The 22413-nt window shown below is 39.7% G+C and overlaps 3 protein-coding genes across 3 annotated transcripts; 2 read left to right on the top strand and 1 right to left on the bottom strand.

The window, feature by feature from the left end:
* Nucleotides 1–693: 693 nt before the first annotated feature.
* Nucleotides 694–4473, top strand: fam177a1 (family with sequence similarity 177 member A1). The gene is made up of 5 exons (XM_062398057.1): nt 694–826; nt 1916–2095; nt 2284–2350; nt 2600–2697; nt 2840–4473. The coding sequence occupies exons 1-5, from the start codon at nt 758–760 to the stop codon at nt 3053–3055; spliced, it is 630 nt and encodes a 209-aa protein (XP_062254041.1). The 5' UTR covers nt 694–757; the 3' UTR covers nt 3056–4473.
* A 1389-nt stretch (nt 4474–5862) lies between these two features.
* Nucleotides 5863–11706, bottom strand: ppp2r3c (protein phosphatase 2, regulatory subunit B'', gamma). The gene is made up of 13 exons (XM_062398056.1): nt 11515–11706; nt 11242–11366; nt 10913–11017; nt 10444–10556; nt 9501–9598; nt 9322–9392; nt 9054–9186; nt 8706–8761; nt 8030–8105; nt 7533–7669; nt 6884–7021; nt 6740–6799; nt 5863–6380 (listed from the first exon to the last, which is right to left on the bottom strand). The coding sequence occupies exons 1-13, from the start codon at nt 11579–11581 to the stop codon at nt 6186–6188; spliced, it is 1374 nt and encodes a 457-aa protein (XP_062254040.1). The 5' UTR covers nt 11582–11706; the 3' UTR covers nt 5863–6185.
* Nucleotides 11707–12118: 412 nt separating this feature from the next.
* On the top strand, nt 12119–22010 carry prorp (protein only RNase P catalytic subunit). Its single transcript, XM_062398059.1, has 10 exons — nt 12119–12867; nt 13457–13595; nt 13709–13943; nt 14039–14334; nt 14848–14895; nt 15009–15141; nt 20228–20338; nt 21056–21204; nt 21453–21651; nt 21796–22010. The coding sequence occupies exons 1-10, from the start codon at nt 12483–12485 to the stop codon at nt 21922–21924; spliced, it is 1824 nt and encodes a 607-aa protein (XP_062254043.1). The 5' UTR covers nt 12119–12482; the 3' UTR covers nt 21925–22010.
* The last annotated feature ends 403 nt before the right edge of the window (nt 22011–22413 follow it).

A 22413-nucleotide genomic window follows, 5' to 3' on the forward strand; every position in this document is an offset into this window, starting at 1 on the left:
ATTAAAGACCCAAGTATCAGCTTTTATTGAGAACAGGGTTATGTCATAGGCTGTTGATGTGTATCAATTAATGCGTAAAATGCGAAAGCCGAAACCGAAATTAGATACAGAGGATATCCGTAATTGATGTCACTAGCTCGCCCTGCCCCTAATGCACGTTTTCATACCCCTTGTTTGTTTTTTTTACATTTGTACCATTGAAGCATGACACTCAAGCATCGGACGCCTCGTCACTTGTCAGTGCCATCACCTTGCCTCGTCACTGAAGTGCAATGGATCCTGGGATAGGCTGGACCAGGAAGGATCCATCCATTGTAACCCTCCTTTCTTAGGGAGGGAAAGACACATTTGTTGGTCACGTTTGAAGGAGCCTTTAAAATTAGCCGGTCTAGTCTTGCCACGAAAAGTAACCAACTCACTATATATATACTTACTGGACAATGAGTAACAGGTAAAAGCAGATATAATCCTCCAACATTGATGCTGTGTATAGCAGATACAAAATAATAATAATAATAATAATAATAATAATAATAATAATAATAATAATAATACTATTACTACTACTACTAATAATAATAATAGCAATAATAGTGATACAAGTGATGAAAGTAATATATGTGCAATGCATTGCATAACTGCTCGTTTAATTATTTTAATAATAATAATAGTGTAAAATATTTTATTGTGAAGATGTCAGACCGGAAGTGTTGCTAGCCGGTTCGTGGTGAGGTGGAGGTCCTGACGCCTGACAGAGATGGCAGAGTTGCCGCTGTATTTAACCAGCGTCAACGTTTCCCTGACACAAACTATGGACACTGAAAAGGTTTGTAGGTGCGACACAACTTTTCGTGTTTGTAAATAAGGAAACAAAGATTTGTTTGAGTGAAAGCTAATTACTTCCTCAGCCTATAAGCTAGCTAACACAAAGTAACGCTAGCTAAACTAAGCTAACTAACCAGCTCTAGTTTTGCTGTGGTGACAGTGGTTTGTAAAAGAGTTTAGGAAGATTTAATTGTCTTACCTCTGTTTGTAGCTGCTCTACATTTGAAGGTAAATAACGTAACTACACACAGTGTCTATAAAAATATGTTTTTAGGAAAGTTTGTCAATGTTTTCTTTGTTGTTGACTTTCTACCCAGGATTTCAGCAGAGTGAAGGAGAGTATGTCAAACCTGCTCTGCATGTGCTGTCATATGGGAATTCAAATAAATGCAAATCATTCAAAATCCATCAAACATTCAGCAACAATTCATCCAAGCTCAAACCGAGGACAGAGAATAAACACAACAATCAAACACACCAAGGAAACTTAAATAAGAAACATTGGAAGAAAATTTGGAAAATAGCCAAATTGAAATCCATATGAATAAATACAGTTTATGAATTTTACTTTTAAGCAAATTAATCAACGCATCCTAAAGCTGAGTGAAGGGTTTAGGGTTGCAGCTGAATGCATGAAGAATATGTCAACATTATCTTAAACAGAAATTAAAGGTGCCTTATCTGCAGTGCAGAGGGACACATGTTTTTTGTTTCGTAGAGGAAGCAGATTTTTTTCCTGAAGGAGGTCACAGTTTTAGAGATGTGATATTTAAAGGTTATCTCATCATACCAGATTCCAAGATACTCTGTGACTCTTTCAGTGTTTCTACTATTAATGGTAGAGAGAATACGATTATTATAATCTACATTTTTGGCTCTTGTGTAAAGCATGAATTCACTTTTGTCTGCGTTGAGAACTAGTTAGCAATTATTGAGTGCAACTTGTAAATCAAAGAAACAGTGTTGAAGGGTTTTAACAGCAGAATATGCAGTGTCTGCAGTATGGTACAAAATTGTGTTCTCACCATAAAGATGAATATTACTGGTGATGAGATCACATTCTTGTACTCTCTTATTGAACTACTTCCAGAGTCTAGGAGGAGGGACAGACTTTGAAAGTGTGGAGATGGAAGACTCTGCGGGGAGTCAGGTAAGAGTAAAGGTTCCCCGAAGGACCATCTATTTCGCCAGTGGAGAGACCATGGAGGAATACAGCACCGATGAAGAGGAGGAGGATCCTGTGAAGACAGATGTCATCCCTGTAGATCCAGTAAGCAGAGATCAAGTTTTGTTGTTTAGTTGTTTTAATTTTGTAGACTCTGAATTAGTGGGCTTGCAAACAATGATTCAGGCCAAACTTGAGGCTAAAGGTGAATCTGACAAACAATTAGTTTGTATTTGTGTTTGACCAGAGGATAATGTGATCTAATTGTCAAGTTTTGTGTTGTCTTATTTTAGGCTAAATTAACCTGGGTTCCATATTTCTGGTTCCAAACGTGGAGAATGGCCACCTCCACCATCTCAGGTACAGTAGTTCACTGTTAGATTGAGAATTTGTGCTATCAAGACCATACGTCATAGCTTTTTCATTAGGCTTGGAAATCTTGTGTTTTTAAATGTGTTTCTTGAGTAATATGGAAAGTGTGTGATTCCTCTTCCAAATCATTCAGATTTGAATGTACAGAATTTTACAGCTTGTTTCACATGTTTCTCTATTTGGTTAATTTTGGTCCTTAAGTTATTATCTTGACTCACGTGTGCTTGTTTACCGCAGTGTGTGACTACATGGGAGAGAGACTGGCCTCTCTTTTTGGCATCACTAGTCCGAAGTACCAGTATGCAATTGATGAATACCACCGTATAAAGAAAGAGGTAAGATAATTGTGCATGTGTGGTCTCGTACACATACAAACACAATCTTGAGGCTCATATGTCAGTCCCTTCTGTAAATATGAGAAAAAAGACACACCTCTCAGATAAAGTATTAAATGTTACACACACTGTTTTCCTATAGGAGGAAGAAGAAGAGGAGGAGAACCGTCTGGCTGAGGATGCGGAGCGTCATTTTGTTGCACAGAAAAGAGGTGAACTAGATGCTCCTCCCTCTGCTACTGTGGAACAGCCAGGGGCGTCCGGAGCATCCTTTGTCAACATTAGCTTTGAGCTCAAACCTGAGCCTCCTCTCAGCTCTCCAGACACCAAGAGAGTCCCTTCCCCTCTCCCCTCCTGAAACACATATTTCGTCAGGCTAAATGTGATTTAACCTAGCTGTATGATTTCATAATGTTGTTATTTTTCTATGCTTTTTTATAAGAAGAGATATTAATACATAGTGCAGGGAAACATTTAAAGGGCTGTGGAAGTGGCTGCAATAGCCTTATCTGTGAATGTAACTTTTATGTACAGCCTGACATGCAATTGAACCATTTCTAGAGCAGATTGGGACTGTACCCAACTCACCTTAAAACATAGAGACCCTGAAATACATGCTTGATTATAATCTTATTGAAGAATTTAAAATAAATGTAGTTCTTTCTCTAGAGTTTGTATAGCTGGATAGCCTTTATTTCCAAGCTAAACCATGAGTGAGAACGGGTAGAGATTAAACCGTTTATATACACAGGGAATATATTGTCCTCCTCATATGTTATTGCTATATTGTTGTCTGGAATAAAGAAACACAAGCTATTCCCCTATAAGTTATAAAGAGGAAGGTTATATAGAAATGGCATCAAACAAACCAGTAGTTGAGTTTTAACGTGATGTTCAGATACATAAGACAACTCTTCCGTCTAGGCCCTCTGTTACTGAGTCAATGAAAACTACTGTAACTTCCTGCTGCTTAAACCAGACACATGATTCACTTTGTCGCAGCCAAACGTACTCTGGTTAATAACAGTTCAATGTGAAGTTACCATGAAGCCGCAGTCTGTGGTCCAAATTTTTCTACAGAACTAACATTAAAGAATTGGCTTCATGTTTATTTTATTTGTTTCAGTGTAAACCTGCCTCTGTGATAGATGAAACAGTTTATTTACAGCAACAACTCCTATAAATTACAATTATTTAAAAAAAAAAATCAACCAGGCAATGCAGCTAATATAGATTCACTTTTAAAATTGTTTAAATATTTGAAAATCAAATAGAATTCTAATTTACTGGTGGTTGTTAAAGTACATTGGGAGGTTGAGTTACTCACAAACACTGACGGTACCTTCATGTGTGCTGAGAGTTCATTCTTTAAGTGTCCTTGCCTGAGCTGCCAGAAGCTTATTAATTATTATTATCCACTGAAGTGACGTTGTGGTGTGGACGCTCCGAGCAGAGCAGCAGTGTTTATTCAGGAGGAAACCAGAGGCCCACACACTGGAGCCTTTATGTTTTCCCATTACAACGCAGAACACATGTTACTCTGCTCTTTTCAAACGGATCCATTAATAGGTGAAATTCTGTAAATGGAATCTATAATTAGAATACCAACCTATTTAATTCAGTTTGGGTAAATTTCTTACATTTCTTAACACGGAATATTATTTATGCTTTTTTATGTATTTAGAAACATATGCAAAAGTTATTTTTAACCAACTCGATGAATCTGTATATATATATTTATATTTTCTGTGGTATTAAAATCTTTAAACAATCTGACTTTTTTTTTTGTCAAAATACTTTCCCCACAGTTATTCCCCTTTTATAAACTCTTATCCATCTTGTCTAATTCAATAACACAATCCTTCTCTTGACTTCTGTTGTCTGTTTAGAGTTTTGATCCCTTTGAGCGGCCCAGTCTCATGGCTCAGCTGTTCTTCTTTTTCAGCATGGATACTGAAAATTGTTTTTTCTTTAAGTCACAATTATTACCAGAAATATAAATAAACTAGGGCTACATTGTAGCACTGAACAGTCCCGAGCACACAAAACTCAGGACCTTTTGCTACTGGTGGAGAGAGCGATCGGCCAGCAGGCACACGGCTCCGTATTGCATGCATTTTGCACACTGTGGGAAGGATAAATGCTTCACTTCCTGCATCTGTCACGAGACGTCGATTATTACATACAGACTAATAGATCTGTTCAAGTAGCGCCTCTGATGTAGCGTGAGCAATTTTAAGACGATTGGACAATGTTACCAGAACTTAATTTTCACACTGATCAGTAGGTGGCGCTATGACCCTGCACTGATATTAATATATGGAACTGTTCAGCTCAGGATTGTGAGCATAGATCAGAATTTGGTATCAGTAGGTGGCGCTATGACATTGAGGAAATATTGACACGGAGCTGTTCAGGCTTGGACTCTGATCATGAGACAGACATTTGGTGGTGATAGGACAATGCACAGTGGAGTTATGACAACATCGTCTCCTTTGACGAAGGATGATCCCTCGCCGCACCTCAATGTTTAAACGGTTTGAGGAAATGTCACAATTCTGACCATTGACCTACAACTTGTCCAAGCTCATTTGAGCTGTATATTGTTAAGCAGCCGGGAGCAGTGCATCAAAAAACATCAAAAAACTAAAACATGTCATCTCTTGTCGCCAGCAGGTGGCGCTGTAATGATGAGTGAATATTGACACATGGATCTGATCAGGTCGGGACTGTGAATGTGTGAATGAGGTTTGATGCTGATAGAACAATGCACAGGGCAGTTATAATAAATCCCTCTTGCTTGGCGAATCGTCAAGATTCTACGCCAAGCCACTGTCACACCGTGTTAAGAAATCGTATAAACCGAGGTAGTTTATAGCTCCATCTTTTTGAGATTACACTCATCTCTATATGAAGTTGATATGATGAAAGCTCTATGACAAGTTTGTCAAAGTAAAAACGGCCAAAATGGCCACTAAAGCCAAGATGGGCTGAGGAGAAATGCAAAGTGAGATGCTTGTTGTCTATTGGTTCATCAGTGAGTGTCGTTCTTTCATTATCATTGGAGACACTGATAATGTAGAAGTGACTACAGCAGCTAAAGTAAAATTTAAATTCAGTGTTAATGATTAGGCACCTTCATGATACAAAGATATAAGATGTCATTAAGAGAACAAAAGGGAAAGATTTATTTTAAATACATGTATATTTGTTTTTTTGTTTTTACAGGAATACAACATAGAGGGAAATAGAACAATATTTACAAAAAGCACATCTCAAAAACATCCGATTCATTTCTCTTCACTTCCTCCTACCATTCATTTAAAGGGTTTTACAGTTCAGTTCTTTTGGTTCAACTTCACCAAAGGGATCTGAGTCAGAAGGTAAATGTTCTATGTCCTGCTGACACGTCACCAGGACTCTTGGTTCAATGGACTGTAGGTTTTTATTACCGATGGGAGTGAAAACTGTGAAGATCCTAATCATTCTCAGGAGTCATCGAGGTCAGCCGTGTTACTGCTGTCGTTGTCATTAGCAACCAACACTTCTCTGTTCTCATAGGTCCAGAAGCCGTTGAGGTCGATCAGGATGCTGGTGACTGTGTCACCCTGACAACTGTTTACCAAATCCTGGAGAGTGATTTTATAGGGGTCTTTGGGCTTCACCATGTCAAATATCTCATCCTGAGGAGAAACAGAGGTCCCATGTCACCTTTTTTTCTTACACAAAAAACATGTCTCAAGTTCAACAGATCATGTCAATTACCATCAAATCCACAGTACAGCCAGGAAGTGTGTGTGCGTGTGTATGCTTGAATAGATATCTTTGTGAGGATAATTTTGAGTCAAGAACTTACAGAGTGAGGACACACTGACAGGTCCCCACTTTCTGACCCACTTACAATGGGCTGATTGAGGGTTAAGACTTCCTTCTAGGGTTCGAATTAGGATCAGGCTGAGCTGTGAGGATTAAGGGGCTAGGCCATGAATTTTTCCAATGAGTGTCCTCACCAAGTGTCTGCATGTGTCTGTGTTCAATATACCTTGACATCCTGGAAGGAGACAGGCTCTTGACTATGCACCTTCATCTGCTCCTGAATTGCCTGAAGAACACAACACACAAGTGTCATGAAACAACGACACATCACGCTTTGTGTGAATGTGTATAGGCTGTGTGCAGCTGATACCCTGAAGAAGAAGTTGAGGGAGAAAACATTGAGATATCCACGATTCTCCATATCCAGAAGTTTAAAGATGTACTGCAGCGCTGCTGGCTCCTTCCTGTTTTCCAAAGCCAATACAAAGTCCAGATACGTCTTATAGTCCTGAGATTAAAGACAAAAGCACATCATGTACATTATATATCCAAGTTAGACCAATCACAGAGTTATCTGCTAAGCTATTACTTAAAATATGCATTGAGAAGAGATTAACACTGCTTTAGGCCACTGCCCTATACAACATTAAAGAGTAATTTAATATATGTGTCAGCTGCCCAGAGGACACACTTGTTTTCATGAGCTTAATGATTAACTTGAGCAGCTCAAGCTTAACTTTATGAGTTTCTTTGAGTTGAAGATTAACATACAGACAGGGGAGAAAACCCAGAATAAACATAACAAATGCAGGCACAGATCAAAAAGCTTCCTGTATAGATCTGAAGATTAATTGAAGAACGACATTTTTTTTTTAGGTTTCAGTCACAAGAGCTGAACCCAGTTGAACCACGGTAGATTGTGGAGTGATGAGTTTGAGAATCTATACCAAATTACACCATAGATATTCCTGGCTGTCATGTAAGATTATCTATCTGTATGTTACTACAGCTGATTGTACCATTTCTCCATCATAAGTGAGATACTCCTGAAACACTCTATCCAGGAAGACCGGGGTGAGAGTCGCTGTGCCGTAGCGTGATAGTTCCTCTTTGCTCAACATGCCGTTGTGGTCTTTATCCAGGTTGAGGTACTGGCCTTTATGGACAGAGAGACACATACACATTCAGGAATGAACAAGACAGACTGTAGTCTCTGAGCTACTCACACAGACGTCATTGTAAATAATACATTTCATTTCTATTAATAGATCCTCCTAAGTCCTACATGTTGGACTTTTACACTATTGACGCTTTGGCCAAGTGCAAACAAATATTATTTATATTTTTTAATAGTTTTTTTATGATAAACGATACAGAATAATAAGTATTGTGCTGCATTTGATCATGTCCTACATTGCTGAACATGAATTGCAAGGCGAGGCCCCCCCAAACTACCTTTATGCACCTGAGGGTTATTTAATACCACAACTGTTTGATTTGAGACTGGAAACCTCACCATAGACCCGCAGAGCCGATGGGGCAGAGAACCAGTTGGATTCCTGACTCTCCTTCGATAACTCCTCATCTCTCAACTGGGAGCACAGTGGGAGAGGTTAGGGGTGGGGGTGGGAGAGAGGGAAAGAGTAAGAGAGGTGAATCTTTGGAACTATTGCTTCACAATGGAAGCCATGGAAGAAAAACTGCAAAAAAAATCCTTATAATAACACAACAAAACATAATTCAGATGGACTATTACAGGTTAAGGATATACCAACCTTTTCCTGTAGTCCTGTGAGTGTAAACCTACTGACCGACCTAGAATGATACTTAGTAGAGACCTACCTCCACCAAAGGCCCAACAGTCTCTCGAATTCAATCAAGCTGCACCAAATTTTACACACCAATAGAAGTCAGTCCCCTGAATGCCTGATATTTTTTCATCTGGATTCATCCAAAATATAATTGTTTCTTCCTTGGGCTATGTTTCCACCCCTCTACAAAATATCATGGAAATCCGTCAAGCAGTTTTCCTGTAATCCTGATAACTATCTAACAAGTGCTTGTGAAAACACAACATCTTTGGGGCGGAGGTAATTAAGTATAATTGAAGACAGAAGAGCTTGTGGAAATAGGATGAATGTGGATTTAAAAAGACAAGGACGAGTGGATATATTACAAACAATGTATCCTACCTCCAGTAAGTCGTCCAGGAAACTGCAAGCCAATATATCCTGGATTTTAATCTTTCCTGTAAAAAACAAAAACCCAGACAGATCCAACATAAAGTTTGATGTTGACGATAAAGTCTGTTCCTGTTACATGTCGTAGGGTTACATTCCGTTTGAAAAATTATCATAACCTTATTTTTGATAGTTTAAAAAATATTGGTGTTTGTTGTGGATAGTGGTTAAAGCCTCTGATCTTATGATACAACCGTATTTCTCCTTGGTTCGAACATGATGTGTAAGAGTAAACACTATGCGCCAGTATGTGTTCCTGCACTTTTTACTGTTGAGGCTCGCAGTGGGGTTCAGGCTGACCTGTTCGGAGTGGGTCGAGGAAGAAAAAGAACTTGCGAACAGCGGTGCAGACGTAGAAAGAGTAGAAGGACTTCTCCAGTCCGTCCAGCTGAGGCAGAGTGGGGATGAGCTCCAGGATGTAGTTCTCCAGATCCTACACAGAATGAAGAGTCACTTTTCTTAACATAATTCTGCCTCTAGCTACTAATGTCTTCATCCAGTAAAAACTCTGTGTAGTATGTCTATACACTACTAACTGTAATTTGTGTTTCCTGCTGGAAATGCTTACCGACTCTCTGAGGTAGCCCTGCCCTGCCACATCGTACAGACTCAAACCAATCCGTGTCTGGTGCAGCCACACTAGATGATAGTGAGAACAGACAGGAGTCAAGTAAATGGGGCTAGAAGATGTTTTCGTTCCACTCACTCAGCATACACAAAAGTGAAGGAAAAAATGAAGGTCCAGACCTTTCCTCATGACATAGTTAAAGAACTGCATGATGGAGATTCGGCCATAAGGGTCGTTGTGGAGCAGCTTGGCGTACACTCTGGCTGTGAAGAATTTTCTGAAGGAAAGAAGAGAAGAGTACAAAAGCTGTAACTTATCATGAGGTTTCTTCCCTCGATCTGGGAGCCAGATTTCCCCCCCTCTTTGAATCTACTGAGTAGACTCAGTAGAACACAAACCTCAGCCAAGGCCAAACAGTCCCCTTACAAAGAATTAAAATGATCTAGATCTGTTCTCTACATATGCATTATTATCTGCACCAGATTGCAAACACTCAAAAATATCAGTCCTCTGAACATGTCAGTTTTCTTTTATTTCCATTAATTATCCAATGAGAAATCAATGAAAATAAAAATAAAATCTAAAATGTCACAGAGTTAAATGAATTGGAAAATAAATTCATAGAGCAGCACCAAAATTGAATGGGGTTTATGTCCCACCCTTCCACAAAAATCCATGGACATTGGTTGAGTAGTTTTTGCATAATCCTTTTAAATTATAAAAGAAATGCAGATGAACACATAGTTTTTATAGCAGAGATAATAAAATGTTCTACCTATGCGTCATTTTTCGTTGCTACAATGAAAACACCACTTTCTTTAAAAATTAACAGTGGAAACATGTTGACATGTTAACGATCTTCTTCAAAATCTGTCTACTTCCTGTTTAAAACGTTAATATGTATTGCCACAGAGTGCATATGGAGCTGCACGTTGTTGAATGTGGCGCCATCAGAGTTTGTGACCTGGAACACTCATTCCAGGTGAGTGTTCCAGGTAAGATAAAGTCAACATGACAGGTGGGGGGAGTTTCCAGTCACAAACTTTTCTCTAGCTGGAATCTTGGTGTAGAACAAAACAGAACATAACTGTTGCCAGTAAACATCTACTTCCTGGTACTTACTTGCACTTGGGCCCAGCCCTCTCCCCCACCTGCAGGTAGGCTTCATAGCTGATCATGGCCTCGTCTCCACTCACAGGAGGAACCTGGTGCTTATCAAGCAAGAACCACAGATTCTAGAAAAAGAAAGTTTAGTAGATGTAAAATAACCAACATACAGTGTTGTAATTTAGGCAGAAGTAAAACTGTGTGTGTATGGTCCAGTCGTTATGGTCTCATTTTGTGGGGACCTCAATCTGTTTAAAGTCACATTATGGGGACATGTCTTTCTTATGGGGACAAAAAGCAAGGCCTGTTTGAAATTTGGGTTTAAGTTAGATTAAGGTTACGCTTAAAGTTATGTTTAGATTAGGGTACGGCAAGTAATCACTGTGGTTGAGTTTAGATTGAGTCTCCAGGAAATCAGTGAAAGTCAATGTAATATCCTCTAAAGTTATGGAGACGCGACTTTATGTGTGTGTGTGTGTTCTACCTGTAGTTCCTCATTATCCAGCAGTTCTCTGCTCTTCCTCTGGAGGAAGACGGCTCTGGATTCTTCTCTTAGCTTCTGAAGTAATACTTCATCCTCTCCTGGAAGCTGCACAACATGAACATCATCATCATCATCTTCATCTGTTTTCATTTCTACACATCATAATTTAACACGACACCTGTGATCCTGATACCCTCATTGTTTCTTCTTTAAAAATAAATATATTGTATTCACTATTATACATACAGTTAGGGGATTTGGTTTTGTTTCAAAGCATAACACAATCCATACTATGCCCCAGCGGTTTGACGCGTGTATGTGAAATATACCCTGTAATAGAAGCGTGGGATGTTCTTATAGGACTTGTCTTGCTCTTTTCCTCCCCTCCACTCGGTGTAATATTTAGTGAACAGCTCAGTTTCTTCTGCTTTCTTCTCCTCTTCACTTCTCTCATCTGTACACAATCAGAAACATGGAAAATAAAATCACGATCAGATCCAATTAAATGAAACGCAAATGTCAACATAGATTTAGCTGAATGACAAGATACAAGTAAATAAGTTAGCTAGCTAACGTAAGCGGAAGTTCAAAGTCTCTCTTGCCTGTTTTGTAGTTTACTATCCTCCTTTTCAAAATACCAGACCAGGGAGGCTGTTGTTCTTCAGCCATGTTTCCCCCGGAAATAAGCTAATAGTTCATAAGCAAACACTTTCTAAGCTACAAGTTGAAAACAGTGTGAAATTCACTTGTGTACAAATGTAGCTAACATACAACAACATCAAATGACGACAGAACACGACTGTGGCTTCCGGTGGAAATTAAAAATAAAAGCCTTACTCAATAAGAAAGGGTGGGTGGCAAAGTAAATATCATAATCTTAGTGTGGGTATTTACATTTACTATAAATTCAAAAATATACAATGATAAACACATCAGAGTAATAATTAACTATGGGGACTGAAGCAGGCGCTAAAAAGACATTTAAAAGTAACATGGCGTATGTGAAGCACATGATGTCCATTAAAGACCATAAATGTGAATCAATCATACATAAAACATGAAAACAACAACAAATCGTTTTCATCTTCCTCGATTTTTTCCAGGTGATACACTTCCCTCCTTTACTTTGGAAACACTTTTTTCCCGGTCTCTATCTTTAGTTATAGTGAAAACTTGATGCAGCTCACAAACGGAGCTGTCGAGTGTTGATGACGTCAAGGTGTGTGCGACAGCAGTCATGCCTACAGTTGTCTTCAGGTTGTATTTACCCATGAAGCGATTATAGAAAGAACGAGGCTGAGCTCATGTTCACTTTGTCCATGTCCCGGAAGTGTGAGTCAGTTTTAAATGATTCTAACTCTATAGTTGTGTGTCCCCTGTGGTGTTTGGAAGCAGCAAGGTCAGCTGATCAGTCTCATTTCCAGGTTAAAGATTTGTGTCATTCTTCCAGCACATGTCAGCTTAGTGCTGAGTTAGTTTGAGAAATCTCTGCTTCTACATTTAGTAGGACAGATGCAGGATCATATGAATCATTAAAGTTTGAATTAGTCCAGAGGTTGAAATTCACAATATGGGCTCTAACTTTATATCTAAAGCCAGAATATGCTTGAAACCCCTGAAGCCTTTCCTCACCATAAAGCCTCCACAGCTGCCTCCCTCTGCATGCTTGCTGTGCACCAGACCCACTGACTCCAACTCAGGTGGCAGAGGGAACAGCGGACAGACTGATGGACATGGTGGAGCAAAAAATAGGACCGGACACAGACAAAGGGGATTGTGGGAAGACTCAGAGGACAGAGGAGGTAACAGCTCCACTGCGAGGCAGAAGCCGTTCTTCCCCAAATCTGTATTTTCTGCTGGGACCTCGAAGAGGACGACAGAGATGCTGAGGAGAAAGGCAGCACTGTCCTTGGAGGAGCCTGAGGAGGAGCCTGAAGGGAGGGCACCTCGAGCAGGTAGGACAAACTGGAGGCGTGTGATTCTACATGTGTGGATTCATGAAATTAGGATTATCTTCCATCCACCTGAGGCCGAATGGGGATGAGTTCCAGGATGTAGTTGTCAAGATTCTACACAGAATAAACAGTGTTACTTCTCCTGGGTATGACTTCATACCATAACTCTGCCAATAGCTGCTAATGACTTCATCCAATAAGATAATGATTCCAGACATGTAGCATTACTACACTATCTCATGGCTTTTCCACAATTGTCCACAACCCAAAGTGCCTCTGGCACAATCTATTGTATTAGTGTGCATGAACTGATCTTAATTTTTGCACATGTTAATGTTTTTCTACGTGATTGTTAACATTTAGTGCATTATTAGAAATTATTATTCACTCTAATCTGAATATGACAAGCAAGCTTAAACTTTTTGTTGTAACTCTAACTTGTCATGTCTTATTTTATAAAGGTCACAGAGAAATATTTCTTATGTCATTTTAAAGCTCTTTTTCAGCATTATGATATCTGACCACATCCTTAAATGTGTATGGGTATAATAGTTTCAGTTTTTTGCATTAAATCCTGAATCTTTCGCAGGAAAGTTGCAACCTCCTGACCGCCCACTTTCTACTGCCGAGTGGAAGAAGCTCAAGGAGTCTCTGGGAAATTGGCAACGCTTTGACATAAAGATGATTCGTGTGCTGTTCAACTCCGGGGCCGAGCTGGGTATCGCCAAGTGAGGAGGGAGACACTGTGTTTGTGTGCCTGTGATTTTTCCAATGTCCTTGCTTTATCTGAAACCTGATTGCTGATTGCAACTGAAGTGCGATATGAAATCTTCTGCCCCAGGTCGCTGCTAACTTTTGAAGCCATGGAAAATGGGACGCTGTCCTATGAGTTGCTACTACAGTACCTGTCACTGTGTGTGAAAGGTGGCCATGACGACGAGGTGTTTGATGTCTATGACATCATGCGGGGAAGTTTCCCTTCTCTGGAAACAGGAGCCACCAGCCTCTTTATCAAGTCTTTCAGCCGCACACCGAGATGGAGGGAGGCTCTCAGCATCCTGCATGACGTTAAGAAGGTTAAGAGATTGTTGTGAAATCCTAGTGGAGCTTGAGCACCGGCCATCCGTTGTGCACTGTATGTCATCAAATTATTTTACTGTCATCCCAACAGGTGTTTACCCCATCACCACGCAACTATGGTGATGTCATCGCAGCAGCAATGTTGCACGGTGACATGACCACTGCCTGGGCTCTTTACGACGAGTTGATTGAAAAGGGACTGAGCCCACACCAGGAGACCTGGGAGGCTCTGTTTAAGGGGATGGGGAACAATAAGGAGGTGGAAGCAGAAGTGATGCCTCAGTCTGAACATGAGGAGAGGCTGCTGGGAATTCTTCTGAGCATGAGGAACGACCAGATCTACCCCCAGAGCAGCCTCGCCAGCAGCATCAAGACCTGGTTTCAGAGGTACGACGGTGGGTGATAGGAAGGTTGGAACCTGATGTTGGGTGCATAAAACTATATCACCTTTTTTGAATGTAGAATAATTCACCTTAAAAACCTTTTAAAAATACAACAGATGGGATGATGACCCGATGTGAACCCTAATCATTGATGGATTAAAACATTTATGACAACGGTTTTGTCCAAAAAAATCTAAGTAAGGAATGAATGTTGTATTCAAATATTTCTGAGTGTAGTTCATACAATCTATTACGGGCTCAACTGCACAAGATGTCCCCATAATTTCAAAGAAGTAGGAGCTTTGAGCTTTTTAAAGCAATATTGTTCCGAACTCTTCTCTATTTTATACTGATTTTATAAAAGAAGATACATTTGTAAATTGATATTCATACACTAAGTAAATCCCCCCTGTCTTTATGGACACAATCTTCTTCCTTGACACTTTTATTCAACTCGTCTAATTTTGTTTTTGCTCTTGTTACTTAATTCTCTATCTCTTGTCCGCCCTGGCCTCAGTCTCACAGGACAGAAATGGACAGGAAGCTGGACCAGCGCCAACCCAAAGTAATTACACCATTTCCTACTTCAAAGTTAAATCTTCATAGCACCTTATTTTCATGTATATGCATATGCACTGTGTATAAGTACTGTGTATGTGTTTGTGTGTGGGGGCTTAGGGGTCTGTGTAGGTGCTGTGGGTCAGAGTTGGAGTCCATCCAGCTGACCACTGAGGAGTACCAACAGCTGAAAGACAGGGTGATGACTGACATCATTCAGGGACGAGATGTTTTTAACAAGACTACACCAGAGGTACACATACAAACACAAACACACAAACAAACACATGAACAAAAACACAGGCACACAAAACTATATATGCCTACTAAGCAGTTTTTCAAGCCATAATTGTGAAAAAATGTCCAATGATACAAATCTGAGGTCATAAAGATTCAACCATCTGAATGAAATAAACTAGGATTATAGACATAGTTTCGATAATATATAGTTTTAAATGTATTAAATGTAGTTTCATTGGATGCAGTTTGAAAGTACAAATGGGTATTAGCAGGTTATTGACTATATATTTTATGATATTAGCTTCCATTCGTTAATTTGAGCTAGTAATCTGGCCATTAAATATAATCTATACTCATATAAAGTAATACGGAACATGATCAATAATAGCAGTTTTTGGTTCATCAGTTTCAGAACTTTTAAGTAAAGTTTAAAGTTAGTGTTTAAAGTACATTTTTTGCAGCTTTAAAAATAGGAAAGAATTGATGCTAATTAATAATTCTATGTTGTTGTTAACTACTTGTTCTAAAGCTATGTGGTACCACAGACTGTATATGGGTGGTACAGTAGCTTTCCAGTGCCTTTTCTGTAATTCGTACTAGGTGGCGCCATCGGATCACACACAGCACCCGGTTAGCTGAAGCAAATTATCAGACTCTGACTTGTTCTCAAAGCTTTTTCAGTATCTACATGACTGAGCTGGAAACAGACCTCCTCTGACTCACTGTAAGGAGACACTGTCCAGCTTCCAGCACTGTACTGTCTCCTCATGTTTCTGAGATCACACCCAGTCATGTCTTTGGACTATGATATTTGGTGATGAGTCCAAGACAAAGAGTTTACCATGGTGCTGTATAATGAATAAAAAACATACATGGTAAAACAATAAAATACAATAATTTTAAGTAAAATTCTTAAAAAACATGTGGTTCTTCAGTTTAACCTCAATTATGTCTATGGAGGAAGGACCTTTGGAAGAGCGGTATCGATCTTTTTATCTAATGCTCTGCAAGGGGGGGCGAAACAGGGAATTTCCCAAAATGAAAGACTCTTCCTTGAAGTTAAACGTTCTTAGTGGAAAGGGCATAATTTGCAAGTTTCAAGGAGGGTAGGACCATTCACTCTTCCAGGTACAGGAAGCAGAGTATTAATGCCACTCATCCACTCATTTAAAGTGCTTTCAAAGTATTAGAGTCAAGGCACATGTTTAATAAACAGCCTTAGCATGGTAGAACCCACATGCACACAAACACAAAACCAGGGCTGTAGTTTTAATCTGTGTGACTCTCTTGTAGTTAAAAGAAGACAGTCATCCCTTTATCACTTTTTCATTGTCAACCTCTTTACTGGATTTGAAAGTACTTGCTGTTTTTTTTAATTACCACTGAAAATATACTTTGTAACGTCAGTGATATGTAGATTATAATATGTCATATGTACACAAGAAGTTTGCATATGTTCCTTTGAGTTCTTCAGTGAACAGGGGGAGTTTGTTTGTGGAATATTTAGTTAAATGGAGGGGATTTCCAACAAGAGCAGCACCATGTGAATCTGGATCCCAGCTCCCTCCCGTGGGAGCAGACAGACAGAGGAAGTGCATACAGACGTGAGGTTTAACTCGACTTTATTCATTCTCAATTAACAGCAGTTCATTTTAAGGGCTAACCGAGGGCTACAGACAACAATGAAGCATCAGATGAATTGAGAGGGGGGGGGGGGGGCAGAGACAGGTCTTCAATTAAAAGTGTCTTTCTGTCTTTCTTTAAAGCCATATAGCCCTATGGATAGATTTTCAGTTGAATAACACAGAAGATAGATAAAAGTTGCACTTCAATAGCAAAAATGGTTGTATGTTATTTCAGCTGCTGCTCTTACCAGTAATTTCAATAACTGTGGGGTTAAGATAATATCAGATCAACTTTGTTGATCCCACAACAGAGAAATTCACTTGTTACAGCAGCAGATAGTCAGTAAAAGGGAAAGTACAAAATAGAATCAAAATAAAATATAAAAACTAGAATGTCACTCAGTAGAGTGCATACATCTGCCAAGGCCAGAGCTGCACCAAATTTCACACACTCATAGATATCAGTTCCTAAACAAGCCTTAATTTTTTCATCAAGATCAATTAATTATTCTATTGTGTTGTATTGTACAAATGATACACCCTCTCACTTTCTCTCAGTTTGTATCAAATATTGGCTCAAAAATCTATTAAATAATTTGACTGGCATAAATATTTGAGAATGACAGACTAATAACCTCTTATATAATTAAAGTAGTTAATTGGATCTACATGCATGTGCAGGGTGGATTTCTTCCCTATGTGCAGCAGTTTAAACTCAGTTATTACAGTAAGTATTATAACTGAGTTAAACTCAACAGGAAGTTTTTATTAAAGTGTTGAACTGAAGGATGAGTGTTGTGATGTTGTACATTATATAGGTCAGCGATAATGAGAATGCTTTTAGCATAGTGTCATCTTTGTGTGATAGTGATAACTCGTATTGTAACCGTATGTATGCAAGTGCAAGTGTGTGGGTCTGTGTGTGTGCGTGTATTCACAGCAGCACAATGAGCTGGTTTCACATATCAGCTCTGGAAAGTCCCAGGATAATTATACTCTCAGTCCGTCTTTCTCTTCCTCCTTCTCCCTCCCTCAATCACTCTTTAAAGTTCTTTACCTAATTAATATTTATCTTTCTTTTACATTTTTGCACATTGTCTCCATCAAAACAAATTACCTGTATCTTCTCCAGTCTGTCGTCTAACATCACTGTTATTCTAAGGATTCTTTTCCCACCTCAAACACACATCTCCCCCTTTTCAACCTAAACCTGCTCCAGCTGCACGTTGTTGTTGCAGAATAAACATTGAAACCCACTGTACGTGTGTGTATTTAGATCAGATCAGAGGAGGAATGTTACTGTCCTTTTGTTACACCATTTAAACACACGGTGAGTGATAGCGTGCACGCAATTGAGTTTCAAGTCCAGGGGAATTCACATTCGCCTATTTCCATACTGCTGCTATCTAAAAGTGAAATTTCTGTTCTCGTGCTGGCCCTACTCTAATATCAACACAAAGCTGTAACAAAGTATGTTACACATTGAGTGGAATGAGACTAAGGGATGGGCTAGAATGATAGAACAGGGTCCGGGACTGTGTGCTACATTAACGGATCAGTGTCAAAATTAAATATCTGCAGATGCCTTTCCCTTCATATACTGTACAATGCAACACACGCAGTGGAAGATAGTCTGACTATTTGACATCCAAATAAGGTCATGATCAAATATCTCAATATATACATTTATGATACATACATAATTCTGAGAGCCTGCTGACAGCTGCCCACTTAAGATAAGATAAGAAGTCCTTTATTAGTCCCGAAGAAGACAACATATAAGTAGCATGCAGTACTTGGGTGAAGGAGTATAAAGATATAGAAATATACAACAATATATAGAAAAAATATATCAATGTGGCATACAGTGTAAAGAAATATACTATGTTTCAGAATATGTACAGTAAATGGACTGCACATAACAGTTTATATTGCAGAGACATTTTTACTAATGAGTATAGTATAGGGAATATTGCGCAGTTGAGAATATATAAGTGACAGTCCATAGTGTGGGTACATGTAGTTCTACTTGGAGCAGAGCTGGTTGTAAAGTCTTACTGCTGCAGGAAGGATGCTGAAGGAGCTGCCCAGTGCTGTGATGGTGTCCTGCAGGGGGTGGGACTGGTTGTCCATGAGAGTATACGGCTTCGCAATCATCCTCTTCTGACCCACCGCCTCCACTGGGTCCAGCGGTTAATCCGAGACTGAGCTGAACCTCCTAATCAGTCGGTCCAGTCTCTTCCTGTCAGCAGTTGAAATGCTGCTGCCCCAACAACCTATTCCAAAGAAGATGGCAGATGCCAACACAGAGTCATAAAAAGTCTTCAGGAGCTTTCTGTTATTATGCCATGTTGTTCTAATCTTAAATGTAGTCGGAAACAGACGGAAACAGACTAAACTGGCACTCAGTCCAACAGGGGTCCTCAAAGCGGGATTGTGACCCCCAAGGGTCCCTGAGGGGTTGTAGGATGTCCCTGGCAAAAAGGGGAATAATTTATTTTTACAATATTTTCATCCATATGTAACACATTGACTGAATGTTTATCTATTAACAAACGGACAGGGAAGGAAACATAACCTGCTTGACAGAGGTTAAAGGTGGTTTTACCAAGGTCCACTGTGTGTGGACCTTGGTAATCCAAGGTCCACACCTTGGTCCACACCTTGGTAATCCAGGAAACACATTATCATAACACACAGAACTCTATTTCCGGTTACGCTGCCACATGGCACTCTGCCACCTGAGTGCTGGGTAGGAAAAGGCCAGGTAGATTTATCACGGGCAGGCCGTACACGGAGTCAGACATCCAAGTAATCAGTCACATTGTCAGCTTAATTATGTTTCTAGAAAATGAACAGGGCTTAAACTATGCCTGTAGTATTAAAGCATAAACACATCTATGATTTTGTGCACTATAGTCATGAATCAGAAATACATTTAAGTAACTTTGAGAGAATGCACTCAGAGCACAGAGACAGTAAAAAAAAACATGCTGAGAAAGAAAAAAACTCAAACAGTTGTGTGTGTTTGTGTAAGTTCATGAAGCTTTTAATTTTCATTCGAGGGGTTACGTCACCAACGTGTTGAGTAACAGACTTTTGCTCCTGACTAGAAATTACTTGGAAGAGTTTTTTTCTTTTGCTTAAATAATAAGCTGCATTAAATCGTGTCGATGTTCTGCATTTCATATTTAGATATTTAACCATTGCACTATTTAAATGTTTTACGATATGGTAACACCATTCTCTCTGTTTGTTGGTGGGATGGTACTTTTGGTCCAGACTGAAATATCTCAATCACTTTTAGATGGATTGAATATGAAATTAAATTAGTTGCAGATATTTGTGGTCCACAGAAGATAATTTTGATAGAATCCCCCCTTTGTTGAGTAAAGTTCAACATCCAGGTTCCCATATATATCTGTCATTTAACTCCTGTCTATCAAACTCTGTTTATTCACGGGTCTGTTGTAGGAGCTGGAGAGTTTCAAAGCGTTTGTGAAGAGGAAGCCAGCTTTTGATGTGGTGGTAGATGGGCTGAACATAGCAAATGTCAACAAGGACAAAAGCAAGCAGTCAGCGACGGTGGGTAAAAGCACACACACGTGCACACACTCACACACTCACACACACTAACACACACACGCAAACAGTTTAACAGTCTAGATTTTAGTGGTTTCTATATGTCTGTCCAACCTTGGGGCTTTTGTGTCGTTTTCATAATGACTAACCCTGCAGTGTGTGTCTGAGTGTGAATGATGGTTGTATGTGGGAGGTGCTTTCATAAATGGCCAATACTTGAATTTAACGACATTAAGCCCACTTGTCTGGCTGCCCACATCTCTCTTGTTTGTGTGTCCAAAATATGTCACACCTTTCTCTAATGTAATGCAGCTGCAAGACAGAGGAAAGTCCAAAATGATCAACCTATTACCCTGTCTACTCATTTAGTTTGTTCAAACGCGTAATAAGGTTCTTGAAATTAATGCCATAGTCATAAAGATCTACAACAGAGCCACTGACGAGTGCATGTTACTACCTCTCAATGTTAAAGAAGGTGAAAAAATCCTGGATCATTGCAATTTAGGTAGGTATGTCTTTAGAAATTAAATGTTTTTGTTGCTCACACTATTATAGTAGCAGAGGCAAACTATGATGAAACTGATCTTAAAACCTCTACCGGTCATAAGGCCCAAACCCTAAGGCGTGGTTGTATGTCAGCATCCACACAGCCATTTGTGCCATTTAATACTCATGTTCTTTGTATTGTAAGTATAAAGTGTTGAGGTATGTGTGTTTCAGTTGTTGGCGGTGGTGTCAGAGCTGGAGCGCCAGGGCCTGAGCATCCTCGTGCTGGGGAGGAAACACATGCTGCAGCCCTCCAGATCCTGGGATAGACACAACATGCGTCTCCTCCAGCAAAAAGCTCATTGCTTTTTCACCGACAACATGTGAGCACCTGATAATGAAGTAGAATGTATGGAACAAAGTTTATAGAGAACACAATAAATACATTTACACAGCAGGGCAATGCTGGCTATTTTCTGAGAATGTGTATGGAGTTTAAGGAGCAGCAACAAAAATTATTAATTGAAAGCTGCTATAAAACATTTAGCTTTCAGTGCACTCTTGTGGTTCCTTTTCAAGAGGCTTGCGTTGGGATTGTTTTACCTCACTCCTGCTTGTCTGTGTCTTTCAGTTCAGAGGACGACCCCTTCTTGCTGTACGCTGCCTTGCATTCTGGGAATCACTGTCGGTTTGTGAGCAGGGACCTGATGAGGGACCACAAGGCCTGCCTGCCCGACGGCGCCACCAGACGGCTCTTCTTCAAGTGGCAGAGAGGTCACCAGATGGTGGTGGATGGATGCGTTCCAGAAGGCAAAAGGGTCCGATTTCAGGTGAGGAGGAAGAGGAGGAGGGAGGGAAGTTTGTGAGAGAAAAGGGTGGATAGTTAGGCACAAAAAAGAATGCCAATTAACCCTCTCCCTGTGTGTGTATGTGTGTGCGTGTGCGTGGGTATGCGTGGGTATGTGTGTGTTTAGAGTATTCCCAGCTATGACACCATCGTGCAGACTTTAGGAGACTCGTGGCACATTCCCTTCGACAGCACCGAGGACAGGACCACCTATGAAGTACCACAACGATGGCTTTGTCTCACACAAAAACACTGATAACTTACATTGATTTCACAGCACAACATCGTGGTGGTTAATGCTCTGAATAGGACAGTGGACCTTTCAATAAAACATTTACCACAAATAAAGTGTATGTGCACTTTTGTTTAACCTTCATCAGACAGAATATTTGTTCTTGCTTATTTTTTACTAATAAATGTTGTAGTGGCAACACATTACACCTAAGCAGTGAAGTAGCATTTCACTGTCAGGGGAGACTTATAAGAGCTTGACCCGGACATAGAAGCCCCCAGTCGTATGGATCATATCCAGCTGCAGCTAAAAAGTATTTGATATTCAAGGTGTCACGGTACAGGTGCTTGGATCGGAAAACAGGCCGAATAAATACATTGAAAAGGTTAATGTCACTTATTATGATAAGATAAGTAAAAACATAACATTCTTTATTTATTATACTATATATTATATATTTTCATGTATACCAGTTCTGCTCATGTAACTGCCAGGATGACCTTTGATGACCTA

Source organism: Platichthys flesus, chromosome 10, assembly GCF_949316205.1.
Source record: "Platichthys flesus chromosome 10, fPlaFle2.1, whole genome shotgun sequence".
Lineage (NCBI taxonomy): Eukaryota > Metazoa > Chordata > Actinopteri > Pleuronectiformes > Pleuronectidae > Platichthys > Platichthys flesus.

Bases quoted from the DNA above. Each gene is read 5' to 3' on its own strand.
- ppp2r3c (XM_062398056.1), bottom strand. From the start codon at position 11,581: ATGGCTGAAGAACAACAGCCTCCCTGGTCTGGTATTTTGAAAAGGAGG. The intron at 8,762-9,053 runs GTCAGCCTGAAC...TGTTTTTTACAG, and splicing joins CCTCGACCCACTCCGAACAG to GAAAGATTAAAATCCAGGAT. The intron at 6,381-6,739 runs GTATATTGAACA...GTTTCTCCTCAG, and splicing joins TCTCCTTCCAGGATGTCAAG to GATGAGATATTTGACATGGT.
- prorp (XM_062398059.1), top strand. From the start codon at position 12,483: ATGGGCTCTAACTTTATATCTAAAGCCAGAATATGCTTGAAACCCCTG. The intron at 14,335-14,847 runs GTACGACGGTGG...CCCTGGCCTCAG, and splicing joins ATCAAGACCTGGTTTCAGAG to TCTCACAGGACAGAAATGGA. The intron at 15,142-20,227 runs GTACACATACAA...GGTCTGTTGTAG, and splicing joins TTAACAAGACTACACCAGAG to GAGCTGGAGAGTTTCAAAGC.
- fam177a1 (XM_062398057.1), top strand. From the start codon at position 758: ATGGCAGAGTTGCCGCTGTATTTAACCAGCGTCAACGTTTCCCTGACA. The intron at 827-1,915 runs GTTTGTAGGTGC...AACTACTTCCAG, and splicing joins AAACTATGGACACTGAAAAG to AGTCTAGGAGGAGGGACAGA. The intron at 2,096-2,283 runs GTAAGCAGAGAT...GTCTTATTTTAG, and splicing joins ATGTCATCCCTGTAGATCCA to GCTAAATTAACCTGGGTTCC.